The 21405-nt window shown below is 38.1% G+C and overlaps 1 protein-coding gene across 5 annotated transcripts in view; it reads right to left on the bottom strand.

Annotated features, from left to right (window-relative positions):
- rap1gapb (RAP1 GTPase activating protein b) overlaps positions 1-21405 on the bottom strand; it is a 124365-nt gene that overhangs the window by 39315 nt on the left and 63645 nt on the right. For all 5 annotated transcript variants that reach the window (XM_087801904.1, XM_087801898.1, XM_087801900.1 and 2 more), the window contains exon 3: positions 2463-2556. Coding sequence is in view for 4 of the 5 variants with exons in the window: in XM_087801898.1 (XP_087658024.1) it covers positions 2463-2556 (94 nt within the window). In the remaining variant the exon portion in view is untranslated. The remainder of the gene's footprint in view (positions 1-2462; positions 2557-21405) is intronic.

Genomic DNA, 21405 nt, shown 5'->3' with positions numbered 1-21405 from the left:
CTGGTTTTCTGGGACACCTGTGTTTTTCTCAGTGTTATCTTGATCTTTTTAGTATATATTTTTTGATTGTTTAAGCGCTTTTAGTGCTCTATAAATATAAATGACTTACTTACTAAATAACTTAAAAAGGACTGTTTCATTTGTGTCATCTGTACATCTGTGCAGCTGAGAGTGAGAGTCTCACGCTGCAAACTGACAGAAGAGGAGACTACTGGCACCTGGAACAAAAACTCAGAAGATAAGGTAAGATTTGATAGTATTAGATCGTGAGTCCACCATAATCGGGCTTATCAAAGGAACAGCATCGTGGGATCAGTGGCACCTGTCTGGTCCAGAAGAGGAACAGTGACAAGACGTGAGAAGGATCTACATTTTATCATCGGCACTAAAACAATATACATCTCCAGCCTCATTATAATTGATGACGCTAACGATAATGATTTCCTCCCTGTGGCTTCACGTCAAAATGACTTCATAGATCAAAATCCACCTTGTGAGACGGCAGACTGAAATGGAGCCAACACTTTCGGAAAAACAAATGCAACACTCACATCCAAATTTAGCCATTAATCCCTCTGCAAATTGAATTTTCAATCAGACCGAAATAATAGCAAGTGCCTCCTCTGGTACGTGGAAGAGGAACAACTGCTGTTGATCTATATTTGTCTGAAAGGTCTACCGCCTTCCAACTGTCTGCGGTGGGCGAGAGGAAACAACTGAACGTGATAAATGAAGCAAACTAAAGGAGAGCAGAGGAAGAATAAATATAAGGAAACGTGATAACGCTTTCTAGGTCTCATGTAAAATTCATTAAGAATGTATTCCGAAAACATTACGATGGCGCTTTACAGAATAAGTTCTGATGGTGGCAAATATTTATGAATTTAATGCAAAAACTTTGTTTTCCGGGGTCATACCTTTTAATTAATGTTTTTTACAGACATGTTTTAAAGATGGCAACTTTTCATGAAGTTAAACAATTATCAACAAACGTGACTAGTAACATCGTGCCAAAAGGTCAAAACTTCAAAATATAGTTAGTGTCTATATCTTCATGAAGTTCAACAAAAAAAATTACCGTAAGAAAATTCTTAATTTTTCCTTTATATATTATATATATATATTTATATATACGTGACTTGTGGAATGTTTTATCAATAACATGTCACATGCTACATCACCAGGACAAACAAGCCATATGATAGCATGTCACATGCTATATCATCTGGACAAACTAGCTATGTGATAGCATGCCACATGCTATATGTGCCTGTGTCTAATTGGAAAAAAACAATAACGTTCTACCTAATCTAACCTATATTATCTGGACAAGTTATCTGGGTGATAGCTTGCCACATGCTATATCATCTGGACAAACTAGCTGGGTGATAGCATGCTACATGCTATATAATCTAGACAAATCAGATATGTGATAGCATGCCACATCCTATATCATCTGAACAAACTAGCTATGTGATAGCATGTCACATGCTATATAATCTGGACCAACTAGCTATGTTATAGCATGCTACATGCTATATAGTCTGGACAAACTAGCTGGGTGATAGTATACTACATGCTATATCACCGGACGAATTAGCTGGGTGATAGCATATTACATGCTATATCATCTGTACCAACTAGCTGGGTGATAGCATGCCACATGCTACATCATCTGGACAAACTAGCTGGGGAATAGCATGCTACATGCTATATCATCTGGACCAACTAGCTGGCTGATAGTATACTACATGCTACATCATCTTGACAAACTAGCTGGGTAATAGCATATCACATGCTATATCATCTGGACAAACTAGCTATGTGATAGCATGCTACATGCTATATCATCTGGACGAATTAGCTGGGTGATAGCATGCTACATGCTATATCATCTGGAAAATTAGCTGGGGAATAGCATGCTACATGCTATATCATCTGTACCAACTAGCTCGGTGATAACATGCCACATGCTATATCATCTGGACAATTAGCTGGGGAATAGCATGCTACATGCTATATCATCTGTACCAACTAGCTTTGTGATAACATGCCACATGCTATATCATCTGGACAAACTAGCTGGTGATAGCCTGCCACTTGCTACGTCATCTGGACTAACTAGCATAAGTAGCTTTTAAATATAATGTGGTAGATTTGGATATATATATAATGGAAAATCAGTAGTTTGGTTAATCCAAATGTACTCAACAACAAAACCACATAGCATCATAGTGAATGAACTGAGCATTTCGACACAATCTATAAATCCAATCACAAGGACCAGGAAGTGACTACATAGGGGGTTGCATACTGAACTGTATCCTTTGAGTCACTCCTCAATATAGAGCTTTTTGAAAAATAAAAACAAAATTTTAGCCATGTTTTTTTGTTCATGACTCCAGAGTTCATAAGTTAAATAAAATGAAAAGAAAAGAAACAGAAGCTACGAATCGTCTTACCTTTGAAATTGAAGGAAGGGGAAGTAGAGGACTGCAGTAATCTTGTAAGCGCTCTAGTCTGTCAGAGATTCGAGAAATCCTTCCATCTTGTTTCCTGGAAGCCAGCGGGGAGAGACGGATGGGGGGGGGGGTGAAAGAGATGGTGAGTGTCATGGACTGAGTACTCAATTTGAGCTAGTGTTAATGAGTTCAAGAAACAGTGCTAATCGGCCGCGCTAGCAACAGAGGATAAATGAAGCGAGGCAAAATAAATTTGAGCACATTCGTTTTCCTATTAGTAGGAACCAAGACCAAAGTTCTTGGTCAAGAGGAATGTCCTTAACTGAATCCAAGTAGCTTAGGGTCTGTGGGGGCAAGGCTCAGGATATAATGAAACGTAAGTTGTGTGAACATCTTAAAGGGCAATGTGTTGATTTAAGTGTCCCTTAAATGGTTCAAGGACCTCTATTATACTCATCAGTATGTTTCTTTTTGCACAAAACTCTCATTTAATAAAAATATTTACATTAGAAAATATGCTTAAGCCCCGCCCACTCTGCTCTGATTGGTCACAACAGGAGTTGCATTCAAAGACTAAATTTCCAACTCACCCCTAAAACTCCCGTTTTGTACATTAAAAACGAATAATAAAAATAAGGTTTGCAGCTCGGGCTCTGAGGTCTGTGGATAAGAATATACTTATGGTTCCACGCACACGGCTCAGGACCAGAGGAGAGAAATCTTTTCAGGCTGTTGCTCCTAAGCTTTGGAACAATCTTCCTCTCTCTTGGCGCTTGATGGAGTCTACTGACTCCTTTAAGAAACACCTTAAGACGTTTCTATTTGTTCAGGCTTTTCCTTGTTTTTCTGGAACTCCTGTGTTGTTCTCAGTATTATCTTGATCTTTAAAGTATATACTTTTTTACTATTACTTACTTACTTACTTACTTAATGTACACAATGTACACAATAAAAAACACCTAAATGCAGAGGTAATTTATTTTGTTTCACGATTAACATGTAGGTTTAGGGCTTCTAGGTGATGACATTTCATTAGAGTTACGTCAGAATGTTTAATTTAAACCTTAATCTCGTTTGGCGAGACTTCAGACGTGAGAGAACTTAGTTAAGTAATAAATATAAAAAGGAGCAATTTCATGATGAATGACCTACTGCATTTTGAAGAGGAAGACTTCAACATTTACAACATGTGAATAAGTCAGGAGAGTTGGGTTTTCACATTAGGTGCCCTTAGTTAAATGGATTTACGTAGCTTCCTACACATTAGGTGAGGTTGAACACTTCAATGTTATAACAATCTCGTCGCCTGGTTAGCGGCCCCGAGTTCTCGTGTTCCCTGTGTAATCAGAGTGTAAGCAGTTCACTACCAGTTTTTAGTTCTGGAGTTTTCTTTTTGTGATTTTTTTGTAGACCGTGGAGATTTCTTAGTTGCTCAGTTTCTTTTTGGTCATTGAAGATTTTTTTGGCCCAGAGTGTGGCTGATTTTTTGGAAGCTTGCAGCCACTGTGCTCTGCCTCTTCACCAAGTGGATCGACCCCCTTTTCGGACCCTGTTGAGAATGACATTTTTTTTAACTGAACTAAGACTCTTGACGTTTGCTTTCGCTCGTGGATCCACCCGATCAACAAGTCACACCTTTTTTCATTGTTGTGTTGCAATTAAAGCTTCAGCCGCTAGATTGCAGCTTTCATCAAGTCCATCGAAGCTAAAGGAACAATTGTTTACCACGAAATCCCGGCGATAACTGAGGACGAGAGGAGACAGTCGACTCCAGCAACTTTTAAAGCTGGATTGTGCAGTTACGACTTCGTCAAGAGTGATGTGGTCTGTAAATTCTGATTACACGACAATACTACAAATATATCATCGTTCCACCGGTATAACAATTCATCGTATCGCAAATAAAAACCTGTAACATATGTTTTTTTTGGCTTGGTGTGTATGTGACTTTTTTTAAAAAGCCTTTCGCTACTTGTTTGAGGAACTTGAATATGTTTTGTCGATTGCCGACGTCTGGATTATATAGAATCTACATAGATGTCTCCCTGCACGTACACGAGAAGGAAGCCCTCAGTTGAGAAGATTCAGAAGCTAAAGGATAAAAAGTTTAACAAAACAAAAATTGAAAGAAAACAATCCGAGGTCCACGCTAAGAAAAGGCAGACGATGAAGGAGACGAAAGACTCAATATTGCTCCACTAAATTCATCGCCAGTGGCGCCCACTTCGTCTCCTCTGATTACTAATCCATGCCGGGATTCTGGTCGAAGAAAATTGCTTCGCACCTTGTCTCACACGACAACAGGTGGCTGCGAGAACTGGCAGTCCGTCTGTCGCATCCTGCTACAAAGAAAACAACAGCCCTTGATTCGATCCAGCAAGAGAACAATAGGACAATCTGATTTTTTAAGGTGTGAAGGCGGAGAGAGTTCTCGAGGAGGAGGAGATCGAATCACTCACACGCATATTTTCTCCTCTTTTTTTTTTGTTGCTATTTTTGGTCGACAGTGGCAAGGTTTAAAAAGGCGGACATGAATATGCTACTTGTACGGTCAGTATTTTCCCTGCAGAGAAAACCTTTGTTTAATCTCTGGTGTCGAAGCCTGAGTGAGTCTGAGCAAACAGAGCTGCTCTTTGATTACTATAGCCTGCTGACCTGGTGTCGAGGAAGAGAAAATCTATTTCTAAAAGAGCAGGATCGCTGTTCTGCTAGCCTTTGATCTCACTGCTGAAGCCGAGAATTGACTGAACTGAGCCGTCAGATCTGGGCCCGCATCAAGGTTCAGGTCCGGACCCTTTTCTTTTTTTTTTGGTTCACTTTCACATCAAGAGTGCGGCTGAAACACGAGGAGGATCTAGAAGCAATGAAATGAATTTGGCTCAGAGAATAATTTTTAGCTGTAAAAGTAAACTATAGCCAACTGTAATCACAGCTGCTTTGTTTATACAATCAGTCCCTTGAAGGTGGAGACCTCTGGGATTGATGATGCGCAGTGACAAACCTTAAAGCTTAACCAATCACAGCAGAGTGGGCATGGTTATGGCAAACAATAATGGTAAAAACAATTTCAGATGAAGAACACATTTTGTCACAACAATCATAAGGAAGTTGATTATTTTTAATGAGTTTTAGAAAGTAATTTTTTGTTTGTAGATTCTTAAGAGGTACTGGATGTGAGAAACAGTAGCAAGTCAGTAAAGAATCTTTCAAAACCTCAAAATGTAATTATTAATCCATGATCAAAACAAAAAAATTTAACTAAAATACTATATGTTTTCAAGATATTTTGCCAAAAGACAAATTAACTACTTTTCTTTGCCACACTTTTTATTGCATTTGTTGCCATCATTTTGTGGTACATTTGTTGTAAAAAGCAACAATATTAAACTTAACGACCTTCTTTTTTTCCCACATTTTCACAAAAAAATGGTTAATTTAAAGTTATTGCACTTTTATTTTAACGATACTCTGCAGCACTTTACAACTTTTCCTCACTAAAAAACCCCAACGATACCTATTTTATATTGTTTTATACACTTAAAAAGTGTAGCTTTGACATAACCTTTAAAGCACAATGATGTGTATTTTATGGACATTGGTGTACACCTTTGTGTGCTTAAAGATTTAGCAGTCAACTTCTGCCTTGTTCCCTGCATTCGTGCCAGCCCTCTCAGGTCGACGTCTTTCTATTGTACTTCTCTCTGCCTTCAGGTGGGACACGTTGCCACTCCAGAGTAGCACTCAACACAAATACCACCTGAAGACATTTGTCAAGCCGTCGCTTTAAGTTCCTCAGAGGAGGAAAAAGTAACGGTCAGGTCAGCTGTGCAAGAAAATGGTGCAACTTAGTGGCTTTAAATATCGACCGACTCATTCAAAACTGTGCCTGTTGAAAGTACTACCCTTGGAATATATACAGTTTCTCAGAGAGTAAAAAGGTGAACTAGCGCTGTTCACGTTTCTAGCATATATTGTCATAAGTGCACTGGTGTGTGGGGTCGGCACAACTATGGTCACACTGGATATGGGGATGTATCAGCAGGAGTAAAATGCTGAGATTGACCATCGAAGATTGGATTTGGCCGTATTTGTCGCCTCACAGCGAGGAAAAATTTTCAGAGAATAGTGGAAATCAAAGAGGTGCCGTAGATAAATTACACGCCCCGTGTGAGAATTTTCTATATTTCTTCGACTTCATTCCGCCTGTTCTGCAACGATCAGATGCTGCAAATCTTCCCTTTATCAGGTTTGTGATATTGATCTGGATAAAGGCGGCCGGAAGAGTTTATAAATCATGTCGGAGCACAAAGATGCTGCGGAATCTACTCGATGTGGAAACGTAAATCGTACAAATTAGCAAATGCATCGGTGCTTATTAGGGATGGAAATGACTGTCTGTCTATCCACGTGTCTGTCTGTCTGTCTGTCTGTTTGTCCATCTCTCCATTTGGCTGGCTGGCTGTCTCTCCATGTGTCTGTCTGTCTGTCTCTCCATCTATCCATGTGTCTGTCTCTCCATCTCTCCATGTGTCTGTCTGTCTCTCCATCTGTCTGTCTGTCTGTCTCTCAACCTATCCATGTGTTTGTCTCTCCGTCTCTCCATGTGTCTGTCTGTCTGTGTGTTTGTTTCTCAATCTATTCAGGTGTCTGTCTGTCTGTCTCTCCATGTCTCTGCCTGTCTGTCTCTCCATCTATTCACCTGTATGTCTGTCTTCCCAATCCTCCACCTGTCAATCCTTCCATTCACCTGTCTGTCCATCTATCCATCCACCCGTCCATCTGTTTGTCGGTCTCTGTCCGCCTGTCCATTTCTGTCTGTCTGTCTGTCTGTCTATCCAAATGTTCATCCATCCACCCAACAGTCTTTCCTTCTGTCTACCTGCACTATCTTCTACCTGTTATGTTAGGCAAATAAAAAAGGTTATAAGTGGTGTTAAATTGAATTTATAAATTCAATAATATCTATCCATCTATGTCATTAAATTCAGCGAGCGGCCTTTTGAAAAAATATTTCTGGCAGAATAACAGCAGGCTAGCATGTGATGTGTTTATTCAAACCGTGGACGGATCCAGCAGTCAACAAGCTAGCTGTGGTGTTGTTACTGCTGGCTACAGCTGCAAATGTGTCACCTAGCAACATCACTTACATCCCGAATGACTGAAGAGATGTTTCATTTCAACAACAAACAAATCCTCCACAAAAACAAAACCATCAAAATCTTAGACCATGTTAAAACTTCAGCGACTAAAGCTCAGCATTATCCGAGGAGCTTTGTCTTGTTTGTGCGGGTTTGACGTGCACGTCATTCCAAGCCCGTCACATTCCCAAACAAAATCCTTAGACAGTGATGCCAGAGTTGCCGTGAACAACTGGGTCATGAGCTCAAATGGAAATGTGGGCATTTGTAGTCTGATCATGAATCCAGCTGTTCACTACCTGCAAATGAGCTCGACAACGTCAAATCCTTCCAAAGTGGATTATCATCTGAAGAGGCGGAAAATCAAAGTCAATGTGTGTTGTGTTAGAATATTACTGTAGTACTTTAACTGATGGTGTTGTTGGAATGTTTGTCAGGCCATAAGGTCACTACTGCTACTAAACCTAAACATAAATAAAAGCTAGTAAGCTTAAAAGCCGAATTAGCTGAAACCTTTTTATTTCTCTCCAGGAGCCCCAGGACTCCACCTCCAGAGCTGCTGCTGATCCAGGATCTTCACCACGTCATCAGATCCCGAGTTCTCTCCAGCACCTCCATGGACTCTTCTATACTCTCCTTTTTTTTTCTCTCACTATATCCTCCCTCACTCTTCTCCTTATCCATCTGTCTTCTCCCCCATACTTCCTCCCAGCCGGTCAAAGCAGGAGGCCGTCAACAATGAGTCAGGTTCCGCTCAAGGTTTCTGCCTACTAAAAGGAAGTTTTTCCTCGCCATAGCTCACTGCACAGTGTTTCGCTTCTTGCTCTTTGTTGAATTGCTGGGATATATTTTTCCTTAATCGACTATAGTCTTATTTAAACTGTATAGTTTCTTGAGATAACTTTGTTATGATAAGACACTTTAAATAAAATTGAATTGAATTTAACTAAGATGTAGAACACATTGTGTTACTCTTTAGGTTAAATAGCAGCTTAAAGTGATAGTTCACACAACATTCAAATTTCACTCATTTTTAACTCTCCCTCAAGTCAACTAAGGGTTGGGATTATTTTCAGAGTAACCTGTTCCTTTTTAGAGTTATAGGCAACATTTTTAAATCAATTTGAATTCAGCAAATGTTTTCACACCTTCACAATTTAGTTTTTTATTTAATTAAATTTTATTTAAGGGTCTTATCCTAACAAAGTTTTCTCAATTGTTTACTAAACAAAGTTATTGTCAATTGTTACATACAAACATTAAAAAGTCTACATTTTAATTTGTTTATAACAGAAGTTTAAAGAATAAGATGCTACACAGAGAGGAAGTACTCGGGGTTAATATTGCGAGCGCTTCCAGTCTTCTGTCTACACAACTGTCTACTATCACTTTAAGAGATCACCCAAAAGAGTTTGTCCAAAAAGAACAGGAAAAAAAGAATCAAATCAATATTTTAGGCTTGTTTGTAGGAGAAGCTAAAGGACTAACATGCTACACAGACACGAAACAATCAATCTTGGGAAACTTCCACGTGTCTACTGTCTACACTGGGCTTCCTGTATTAACACGCAATTTCTCTTGTCGGGTAGTCGTTACCAAAAGAATGTTACAGACAAGTATGGAGGTGTTTATATGTTTTTAACCCCTGTGTTGTCTTTGGGTGAAGGTGACCTGAAGGCCCAGAAAAAAAAGGGTTTTTGGTATCCCTTGTGTTGTCTCTGGGTCAAGGTGACCAACCTCCAACAGTGCATATATATTTATGAAAGTCAGGGAGGCTGTTCACCGTGATCCAGAGACAACACAAGGGATTCCACAAACATATTTGATTTTGGGCCTTTTGGGTCACCTTGACCCTGAGATTACACAAGGGTTGTTATAGTAGTAGTAATTATGTTATTTTGGACAAAGACAACAACAACTGAGCTCCATTAGTCGCTACGTTTAAAATGGATTTTTTTGTCTATAAATCTAAAAAGGAACAGATTACTCTGAAGATAATCTTAACCCCTTAGACGATCAGGGTGAGTAGAAAATGAGTAAAGTTAGAATTTTGGCTTCTCTTTGGCCCTGGACAGCTGTTTACATATATACTGATCTCAGACCAAATTCTTCCTCTAACAGACACTTATCTTACTTTATCTTAGAAGATTTGTTAAATAAACACACTGACCTGCGGGTAAAACATGGCCCGAGCCCAAGTACACTCTCAGCCAACACCGTCATTTGGTCTGAGAACTAAAGGGAGCCGCCGGCGTGGCAGCGAGAGTCGGGCATCATCAGAACAAGTTCCGCTACGGTCGAGTAACTTTCTCTCCGAACGGCGGAGAAACACTGTTCATAAACAGACAAATTGACGTAAGTAGACGAGTCAGTCTCAAAAAAGAAGGCCTCGGGGCATCTTGTATTAATACTGGGATTTATCCTTCCTCTGACCCGGTTATGAATTCTGTGCAGGAAGATAGAAGAAACAACTTTGATTAAATGGGAAGCAGGTAAGAGAAACTATCTTCTAAGAGCAGACGTGGCTTTTAATCGTTTAAAGACTATGAGAGGAAGAAAGATAACACACCTAATAAGACTTTACTTAACCTTTTCAATTTCAAAGCCCATTTATCATCCTGTAAAAATCCATTTTAGACGTCCCTCGGTCGACATCTGTGTGAAAGCCATTTCATCCTGAATGTTATATTATCTGCTTTTCTCTTTAAGCAAGGCCATAAATAATTTGTTGCTGCGAGTGGATTCTGAGTCCACTGAGAAGTGAGATGAATTACAAAAATTTCACTTTTTTAGTTAGATATTTCTAAAACATAGCTTGAGTTTAAACTTTGGATTTGTATTTGTTCGACCCCTTTTATAAACAACCTATTCTTTTCTATTTTCTATTCCTGCTGATGCATGAAAAAGTTGTTGAATTCTGAATAGATGCTTCCAGCAGTTTTATTTGTGTTCAAAGATGAACAATTGAAAAGTGTATATGAGCTTCAGGCAAAGATAAGTCACTGTGACATGGCAATTGAAAAATAAGTTGATATTTAAATTCTTAAAATGAAAGTAAAGCCTTGTTTTTCGACTACATTTACGATTTATTTACAGTAATGAATAATGTTTACTAAAAAACTTTTTTTTTTTGTTTTGTCTCGTCCTTTCAGTGATCATGTGACAAAACAGGAATATGTGAAGATGTCTGGAACATCTTTTTTTTTTTTTTTATCTTGTTTTTTTTTCTTCTAAGAAACTGTTTAAATTAGATTTTTAGAATGCAAATATTTCTCTTAAAGTTTTGTAGGCATTAATATTTTAGAAATATTTAACTAATTCAATAGAAGTTTGTATATTTACTGTATGCATACAGTAAATCATTTAATGAAATGCCACACTAAATTACTTATTTATCCTAAAGTTGTTCATCCTTGTTTTGTATCAGTCTGTATATTTCTTACATTTGCAGTTCTGGATAAGATTAAAAAAAAAAAATAATAATAAAGTTTCTTTATTTAAAAAAATAAATCACAAAATAATCTAAGTGAGCGAACTGGCAGAATATATAGTAATTTTAATTTAAATACGTTTTTTTTTTTCAAAGTTAATTGATCTAAGGCATGTGTTTCAAACTCATGGGCCCCGGAGCCATACGTGGCCTGCCAAGTCGTTTTACGTGGCCTGCTAGATGGTTGGATAAGATAAAGAAAAAAATAACGATGGAATTTAAAAATGTACTTTCAATAACAGTTAAACTGATGTTGAAGTGAAGGAATTTGATGGGAATAGTTGGTAAAGGAGGACAAGAAAATATATATTTAGGATAGATTGAGCCTGAAGGTATGAAAAAACAATATAGTAAATATACTTTTTGTAAAGCTTTATCAACATCAGCCTCTTGATTGCCCTAAGAAGACTTTTAATTCTCTAATCCTAAAAAAGTTGTTTCACTCACATGGAATCAAGTCATGTCAAATCAGATCCTTGGCAGTGGTATGAGCCGTCTCAGTGACCGTCTACTCTATTCATGCAGAGGCTGAGACAAGACACTCCTGCCATCACTTCCTATCCAAAGATACTGAATGAACATGCATTCCACCTGCCTCCTCCGTCTGAGCAGCAAAACATTGAAAGATACTGCACAGACATTTTACCCTTTGATAAAATCCTTCCTGCAGAGATGAGACTGACAAGGGAAGATAAAGCAGAGCTGGCGTACAACTTGGAAACGCGGCATTGGCAAGCGACACTGGTGCATTTCAACTAACTGTTGACAGACCTGTCAAAATGACGTTCACAAACGCATTTTTTTTTCTTTTTTTTTCAGCATTTGTCAATCCTCATTCACCAGGTTTTGCCTTTCAGTCAAATAATAAATTAAGTATCGATTTGTTTTCCCCAGAATGCATGGAAGTAATGTGCTGATTATGCTTGGCTGCATCTTTTCTACAACATGGTCAACACACACACAGACATATGCGCGAGTCCACGGGAGACTTGAGCACATCAGCCTCTCAAGAACTGCAAGTCCACTTAGACGAGCTAATGTGATCACACACGGCAGCTAATGCATAGTGAAAGCAGAGTTGCTCACTTGAGGAGCCACTTTTTACGAGCCGGACGACGGTCCGGCGGACACGGCGATGAAACCCAGAGGTATGAATGGAAACAAAACCGGCTGCTGAGCCACATCTCACTATCCTTCCTTTGACTCTCTAATTTCGGGAACGCTGTGAGTGTCTTACCGTTCTGCCTCGCCAGAGTCTCTTCTCTACTTCTGGCGTCTCCTCCTCGTATCGCTTCTCTTTATCTCTCCTTTCACACCTGCTGTCGGAGATTAGCCTCTCCTGTCAGATGATGCTGAGAGCAACCCTCTCTCTCTCTCTCTCTCTCTCTCTCTCTCTCTCTCTATCTCTCTCTCTCTCTCTCTCTCTCTCTCTCTCTCTCGATTCACCCAGCCCTCCCAGCTCTCCTCCTCTCCCTCATACACTTCCCGGACAATCCTCCGAGGCAACACCCCCCACTTTTCTTTCCTAAAGGGGCGTGTTAAAGTCAGCCTGACATCCAAGTTTGGACTCACTGGCGCCTCTCTACAAGAGAGCATGTAACCCCTAAAAAAAAAAAAAAACCTCGCCGTCCCATCCTCTGAACCATCTTTTCCAAGACAAAAAAAAACGGAATTCCTGGATAGAAAGCAGGTGCAACAGGAAGCTCGAAGGCGTCCTTCACGAGCCCCATGACATGCTTGATGTATTGCCACATAAAAATCTGATTACTTTCGTCGATACTCTTCTCGAAACCGTAGTCCTCGCTAGTGTAAATAAACACAAGCAGACAGTGAACAGTGTTATTTGCACACCAGAGAATAAATTCATCAGACGATCAACCATCATGATATGGATGACCGGACGTTTACAGTGAAGACGCACAATAGGGAAGTATTAGTAGGAAAAGATGAATGATGAATCAGCAGAAAAGTATCACGACCGTAACAAATATTTTACTGTGTAAGTACTCGAGTTAATTTCTGATCTATTTTGTAAACATTGAGCCAGAAATACAGTTACACCACGTTTGTTTTTGATCAAATCTCTGATGATATAAGCTTCAAAATGTCAATTTCTTAGTTTTTGTTTGATATTTAAAAGCCAGAAAAGCAAAAGATTAAATGCATTTATCAGTATATTGTGTTGGAAGATGGCCTTTTTAATCCCGCCAAATAAATCCGATTTTTTTGACACTTTCACAGACAAAACGACTTGCTACAACTGAAAAAACATGTTATCTTATGTGGGTCTTAAGTTAGTAATGGTGGACGCAAAGAATGAATTGTAACTGTCTTATGTGGACGTAAATAAAAGCAAGGAAAAAAGTTGACACTCTTTTTTATTCATAATTTGTTATAATTCATTGTTTTGATGTATTATATTATTATTATATATATTTTGGGGGAGTTAAATCGTTGAGGATCAGGTTGGTGATAATTTTAAAGAATAAAGAACAAATTCTCAAAGAAAGGATCTTTTCTTATTTGTCCTTTAAATAAAGTAATTAATTCATGTAATAAAATAAATAAAAACAAGTTACAAATGATGACGAGAAATTATACATTGACATCAGAGACTTAATGTTGCACGGCTCCACTTAATGAATATTCAACAAAAGATAAAAGAAAAGTTTTACACAGAACTTTCTTGGTTGTCCTTAAGATTCGCACTTGAACGAAAATAAACACAGATTCCAGTAAGTATATGTCTGAAAAGGTAAATGTTGTCAGCTCACAACACACTCCTACAATGCCACTTGTGTCATAAGCTTATTTCTCTGTCTCTCAAGATGCAGTCAATTCCTCATCATGACCATGTTTTGAACTTATTACTTTATAAAGTTCTCCCGCCGTCTGTAATCCGGGCGAACAAGAGGTTACGAGAGCATTATGACCAAATAATGGCTTCACTTTCTCCAGCCAGCTGTAATCACACCCTGCTTTGTTTAAACAACGAGTCCCTTGGAGATGGTTACCTATGGGATTGCCACGTAGCAACAAACCCTGATATTGGATTAATCAATGGGCGGGGCTTAAGCAGTTTTTCTGATGTTAGTATTTCAATAAAAAGAGACTTTTGTACAAACAGACACATACTGATGATACAATAGAGATCCAAGATTAATTTAAAACACACTTAAAGCTACATCTCTAGAAAAAAACCCTTTTTATCTGCACAAAGACAAACATTATTATGTCCCCTCTGAGCCTCAGTCAGGAAAAAGGTATTCAGCCACGGACAATATAATAAGTGTCGATCGATACAAAGCTGCAGAGGCTGAATTAAACTCATGATGGGAGCCCAGCACTTTAACACACAGCAGTCTCCTCCATGCTCTCATGTTTCCTACAGGTAGCATCCACATTAGCTTGCAGGGAAGTCCAGAGTACAGGGTATTTTCAGAAGTGCTATTTGCTTTTCATTTTATTATAACGGTCTCCCAGTCGCCCGACTCTGCCAGACACTGAAAGAATTGTGTCCTTGTGAACGATAAAGGGAGTCAGTTAAGACCCCCGTTCTCCAAAACAGCTAGAGCCTTTACTCTCAACATAATTTGCTTCATCCTTCAACCAAGATAGACTTTTTTTTTTGCACAAGGAAAAAAAAGAAAAAGAAAAAATATCGGCTTTCGCTTCTCCTCTAAGTGGAGGAACTAATTTAAAAGGTCAAAATAATGTATGAATTTACCAACAGACGTCTGAAAATGTCAGAGCTGCCAGTTTTGCTGATGTTCTGCTGGTAAATGAAACAGTTAAGATGTGGATGCAAATTGTGTACACAGTTGTTACAGCAAATCTTACTTGAAAAGAAGGTTTAAAAAAGGGTTTTATATATATGTTTAAAGGTTACCAGGGGAGTAACAGGCAGGCAGACTAAGGATCTAGAAATTTGAGCATGTCTTGTTGACACTTTCTGTCGTCCAACTTGTTTTATTTTCAAAGTTTTAATTGGACCACCGCACCACCGGTATTTTGGATTATTCTTCTTTACAGATCCTCTCCAGATCAGTCAAGTTTGATGGTTTCCGAGCATGGACTGCCCGCTTTAAATCACACCATACATTTTCAATAAAATTCAGGTCTGGGGACTGAGATGGCCATTCCAGAACGTTATACTTGTTCCTCTGCATGAATGCCTTAGTAGATTTTGAGCAGTGTTTAGTATCATTGTCTTGTTGAAAGATCCAGCCCCGGCGCAACTTCAACTTTGTTACTGATTCCTGGACATTGTTCTCCAGAATCTGCTGATATTGAGAGGAATCCATGCGCCCCTCAACTTTAACAAGATTCCCCGTCCCTGCACTGGCCACACAGCCCATCAGCATAATGGAACCACCACCAAATTTTACTGTAGGCAGCAAGTTCTTTTCTTGGAATGCTGTGTTCTTTTTCCGCCATGGATAACGCCCCTGGTTATGCCCAAATAACTATTTTAGTTTCATCAGTCCACAGCACCTTATTCCAAAATGAAGCTGGCTTGACCAAATGTGCTTTAGCAGACCTCAAGCGACCCAGTGTGGCGTGTGCAGAGAAAAGGCTTTTTCCGCATTACTCTTCCATAAAGCATCTCCTTGTGTAAAGTGCGCTGAATAGTTGAACGATGCACAGTGACACCATCTGCAGCATGTGGATGTTGCAGGTCTTTGGAGGTGGTCTGTGGTTCACTGTTACTGTTCTCACCATCCTGCGCCTCTGTTTATCTGAGATTTTCCTTGGTCTGCCACTCCGGGCCTTAACTAGAACTGTGCCTGTGGTCTTCCATTTCCTCACAATGTTCCTCACAGTTGAAACTGAGAGCTTAAATCTCTGAGATAGCTTTCTATATCCTTCCCCTAAACCATGATGTTGAACAATCATCGTTTTCAGGTCATTTGAGAGTTGTTTTGAGGCTCCCATGTTGCCACTCTTCAGAGAAGATGCAAAGAGGAGAAACACATGTGCTGTGTCTCAAATCGCATACTTCTCTTAGTATACTAGAAGTTAGTATGCATCAAGATAGTGTACGTACTAACTGGTACGCAAATTCTCCACAGATAGTTTGTCTCAAATCAAACACTGCTGCTACGCACTAACCGGAATTGAGGTGACAGCTTCTTCTTCTACTTCTATTTAACGATGCTTCAACCAGCTGTTTGAACGCTATCGCCGACACCTGCTGGCAGCACGTTTTGCAAGTTTGGAAAAAGAAATAAAGAAAAATATGTGAATTGATATATTCGCGAGATATTTAAGCTGGTATCAGCACCGAAGACGTGTTATCCTCCTACTGCTGCTGAAAATACACCTGTAAGTATATATAGTATAAGAATTGAGATGCACTTACGCACTAAAAATACTAACTTTGAGTATGCTAGTATGCAATTTGAGACACAGCATTGATGATTGGATGATGATTGTACTAACCTGTGTATGGAGGTCAAGGGTCACTGAGGTTACCAAACCAATTTTGATTTCCAATAATTAGTGCTAAAGGTATTAAAATCAATAAGATAAAAGGGTGCCTACATTTATGCACATGCATAATTTTGTTTAAATAATTCTTGCACACTTACTGCAAATCATATAAACTTTATTTCACTTCTCAAATATCACTGTGTTTGTTTCCTATACGATATATTTCACTGGATTTTTTTTATCCAAACAACCAATGATTTATAAAGGAAAATCATGAAAATGTACAGGGGTGCCCAAACTTTTTCATACCACTGTACATGTGTGTATTTTCAGTTTTATTCCTGTATGTATTTTTTGTCTTATACTTGTGTGTATTTTCAGTTTTATACCTGCGTGTATATTTTCAGTTTTATACCTGTGTGTATTTTTAGTCGTATACCCATTTATTTTTTCAGTTTTATACCTGTGTGTATTTTCAGTTTTATACGGGCATATATTTTTAGTCTTATACCCGTGTATATTTTCAGTTTTATATCCATGTGTGTTTTCAGTTTTATACCTGTGTGTATTTAAAGGTTTATACCCGTATGTATTTTCAGTTTTATACCTGTGTATTTTAAGCTCTATACCCATGTGTATTTTTAGTTTTTGCCAGTTGTTTCACTCTGCATTTTTGCTACGACTCGTATCTAGTCATTACATGACAACAATAAACATCTAACAAATACTGGATATAGAAAATAATGATAATAATAACATTTTTTTGTTAAGGCTCTATATTACATATTTGTGTATTTATGTTTTTTATGCAAGTGTAAAAAAACTGATGAACAGGTATAACTCAGACTCTGGTGCACACACAAAAAAATTAATATATAAAACAAACGTGAAACAAGCTAAATAACACAAAATTGATGATACACAACAATATACTGTGGGTAGGAACACATAGTCTAGGAATAAAAATGATTGTGATCCCAAAATACAATTTATCTGCTTTTATAAATGGATTCCTTCAACCTTATTTAGAAACTGAGAAATGTTCAAAAGAACCTGGATGTTGGGAGAGGAAGCAGCGGTCCCTGAAACCCTGCTGGTTTCTGTAATTAACTTTCCCTTTATGTCGGACTCTTGTGATTTTCACTGGGATAAATCTTGACACAAACAGAGTAAGAAAACTGGTGGCTTAAGTGACAGGTACGAAGGACAATACGCGACCCCCCTGACCCATCGCAGTGGAGTGGATCTGAACAGGAATCATCAAATATTAAACTAGAAAAAAAAAAAACATTCTTGTGTTGACCTGGTATGTTTTCTTTTTTATTTAGTGTGATCTATGGCAAATGTTTTGCTTACAATGTTTAAGCAATATCACAATACAACAAATGTATTGATGCGCTCTACTTAGAAGCATGTTCCTTTATCACGTAAAGAAATAATGATTTATTAATATTTATTTTCTATTGATTATTCCTCTTCAAAATGTTTTTTTTTTTTTAAGGCGTTTTTTCTCCAAAGTTACATTCGTTTTTGACTCTTGGTGTCGTACAATAAGTATCATGATACAGACGCAATGATTTGAGCTATTGTGATAGAGAGGGATTAATACAGTTTATCTATCTATGTATCTATACTGTAAGAACAAGGATATATTTAGAAATATATTTTATAGATTTACAGAACACAGGAGAAAGTCGTAACTGTTTTCATTTATTCTGAAATCAAAACATGGTCAAAAGTCAGCTTTAAAATCTTCCTCTCGTCCTCAGCAATCGCTGGGATCTCCTGGGATTTCCTTTTTAGCTGCGGACGAGGTAATGATTGCTTCCATCTAGTGGCCAGACGTTTTATTGCAACACAAAAATGGCTAAAATGATTATTTACATGTTAATACACACATTATTGAACTACTTTGTTTAATGAAATATGTTAATAATGTCAATACAGTAGTGTTGTTGTTATTTAAAATCTTAAAGAGGTCTGTCCGTGACTATAACTTCAACATTAAACCTGTCAGTGTTCAAATAAGGTTGTGCACACCTGCGTTATAAATGACAAAATAAAACGCTTAAATAAAAAAGCTTCCGGAAAGTTTTACAACGGGCTTGTAGTACAGGAGAAAAATAATGTTTTTTTGTATATATTTCAAGTATTTACAGCTTTATAAAGATAAGATAACAAACCAAATCTCACATGGTGAAAATGCTAATATGGCCTGGAGTCAATCCGAACTAAAACTGGACGCATTAGTTAATGATTTTTCATTAAAAAACAACAGTGTGTCCTCCTCAGACATCCAACGTTTGATTATTGTAACCACTGATGCTTTATTTCTCTTCCCAGCTCAGGCCTCTCTCACGGGAACAACCCGTCCTCTGTTACAGTCACAATCATTACACTTACAAATCCTGCGCGGCAAAGTCAACAACTATGATTACCGAAATCCATCACAGTGTGAGGTAAAGAATTGTCAGCTTCAACCAAAGAAATATTGACCCCACCCTCCCCCCCCATCCATCTTATCTCTCAGGGTTTTATGGGTCGGGAATCGATCGGGCACTTGGGAGAAGATAACAATACCACTAGGAAAGTTGTGAATGTTCCAGCGGCTCATGAAAAAAAAAGAAAACGTGTTACCTGTAGTTTCTCCTGCATCTGTAATTGAATTGTCACATCATGGTTTTTAAAAAAAAAAGGAGGATTTGAATTAAAACGTTAGCGTCGAGTCTCTGTAATGAATTGGTTTCATGGTAGGTTGATTGAATCCAACGCGACGTGTGTCTCTCTGTGTCAGCATCTCGCTGAGTGATTACACTGTGTGACCGATCGATCGGCTGCTGAGAAGACGCTTCGAGTGAAAGCAAACAATAACAATTACATTTCCCCCCGATTTATTTATTAAATAAAATCCCTCACCAGCTAATTAACCAGTGTGTTACCGACTTGGATGAATGATTGATCAAACTATAAGGATGGACATAAGTGTGTGTTTTAATCTGATTAGTGGATTAGAAAAAACAGGTCATTTTCTAAAGAAGAGATAGAGCTGGATTTATCAAAAAAGTGTCCAGACCAACATTATGCAGCGCTGCAGGTGAAAAGAGGACTGTGGATGGCAGAACACCATCCATCTCAAATGTCTGGCTCGGAGAGTTAAAGGTCACCGGCCAACCAAAAAAATGATCAGTGGCCTCTGTGCTCGTGAGGCATTCATGTTTTCCTGACAAACCTGGAGTCAAACAGGGTTTGTTTGCGTCACCTTTGGATGCAACAAAAACATTTTTCCGCTACAAACACATTTCTATATTTCTCACTATCACTTGTTTTCTACTCACCCTCATGTTGATATTCATTTTAACGTAGCAACTGATGCTCATTTGTCTTCGAGAGCACTTGCAGTGTAGACGTGTATAGAAAACGCTCGCAATAAATACCTGGAGTACTTCCTGTCTTTAAGCTACAAACAAGTTTGAAAGAGATCTTTAAGTTCACCCAGGAACGACTGCTCTTCTCGATACAAGATGGACGTTACAGACGAGCAGTATGAATATATTTGGATGTTTTTAAGTGTCCTTTTGGACGAAGACGAAGACAACTGAGCTGCAGTCGCTACATTAAAAGGAACTAACATTTTTGCTAATTATTTTTCAAATTACAAGCAAATTCAGCGTTTGTTAATTTTAGTTTTGAAATGAATCCTCCAGCCGCTAGTTGGCAGCAGTTATTATGTCATCCACGCCACAGAAATAATGAAACCCATTTGGTATCCCGGTGATGACTGAGGATGAGAGGATATAGTTGACTACAGTTGCTTTTAAAGCTGTTGTTTGGACATACTTAATTCTATTTGTTCAACCCAAAGAGATTGTAACTATCACTAAATATCAGTTTCCTCTCAAATTGTTCCGAAATCCATTGTATTGTGAGATAAGTTTATTGCCAGAGCCCTAATGGCTTCCAAACATCTACACAATCAATTCCTCTGCAGCTTTACCTTGTTCAGTTTTTTCTTTGATGCTTTATTTTCTTCTTGTGTTTGTTATTGTCCTTTGCTCCTTGTTCCTTTTAGCTTTTCTGATTTAAAATAAAACACAATCTTCTGTTTCATTCATTAAATATCTGGATTAGTAACAGTATGTTTAAAAAAAAACAACACAGTTACAATTTTTGACAGCAACTCGCAAGATGAATGTATTAGATATAGGATTTCATTTTTGTGTACCTCCTTCCTTGTATCACAATTGAGAGATAGTGACGCCCGGATACATTAATCCACTACATCTTCCATGTTCCAGTCCGTTGTGTCATCCTATTTGCTGCATGGTAAATTCACCTCTTTATGGTTCTTGTATTCCCTGGTGGATTGACATTTTCTAGCTTGCTTAACTGTTCTGCTGTATGTGTGTGTTGACTACTGCTTTTTTCTTTGTCCTTATCTATATTTCTATCTGTGTGTTTTTACTTACTATCTCTGATTTCTAGATTTTGCCCTGTGTCAGTTTTTCCAATCCTTTTTTCTTTGTGTGTACTCTCACAGTTTGTTGTACACCCTTGTTGTAAACCCTTAAAGGAAAAAACAAAACATTCCCAATACAGGTGGTTATTCAAACACTACTGACAGTTGTTATTTGTTCTCCAGAGCGTTATTATAATTTATTATTTTGTTCTCTCTTTTTTACTATTATGCTGTTTTCTGTTCCAAGAGTTTTGGTAATTCAAGCAGATGCCAGGAGGTACATTTCAGTACAGTGCGGTACAGTTCTCTTGGTATAGTACTTGGATTTAATCCACTTATCGAAAGTAGATTTTCTATTAAATCACAACAAACTCTGTTTGCTCTTGAAATGTTTTAGCATTTCTTGGTATTAAAATCCTTTGCTTT

This window comes from Callionymus lyra, chromosome 10 (genome assembly GCF_982586985.1).
Source record: "Callionymus lyra chromosome 10, fCalLyr1.hap1.1, whole genome shotgun sequence".
NCBI classification, from domain to species: domain Eukaryota; kingdom Metazoa; phylum Chordata; class Actinopteri; order Syngnathiformes; family Callionymidae; genus Callionymus; species Callionymus lyra.
Note: the sequence above shows the minus strand (reverse complement) of the source record. Positions and strands in the feature narration are given on the sequence as shown.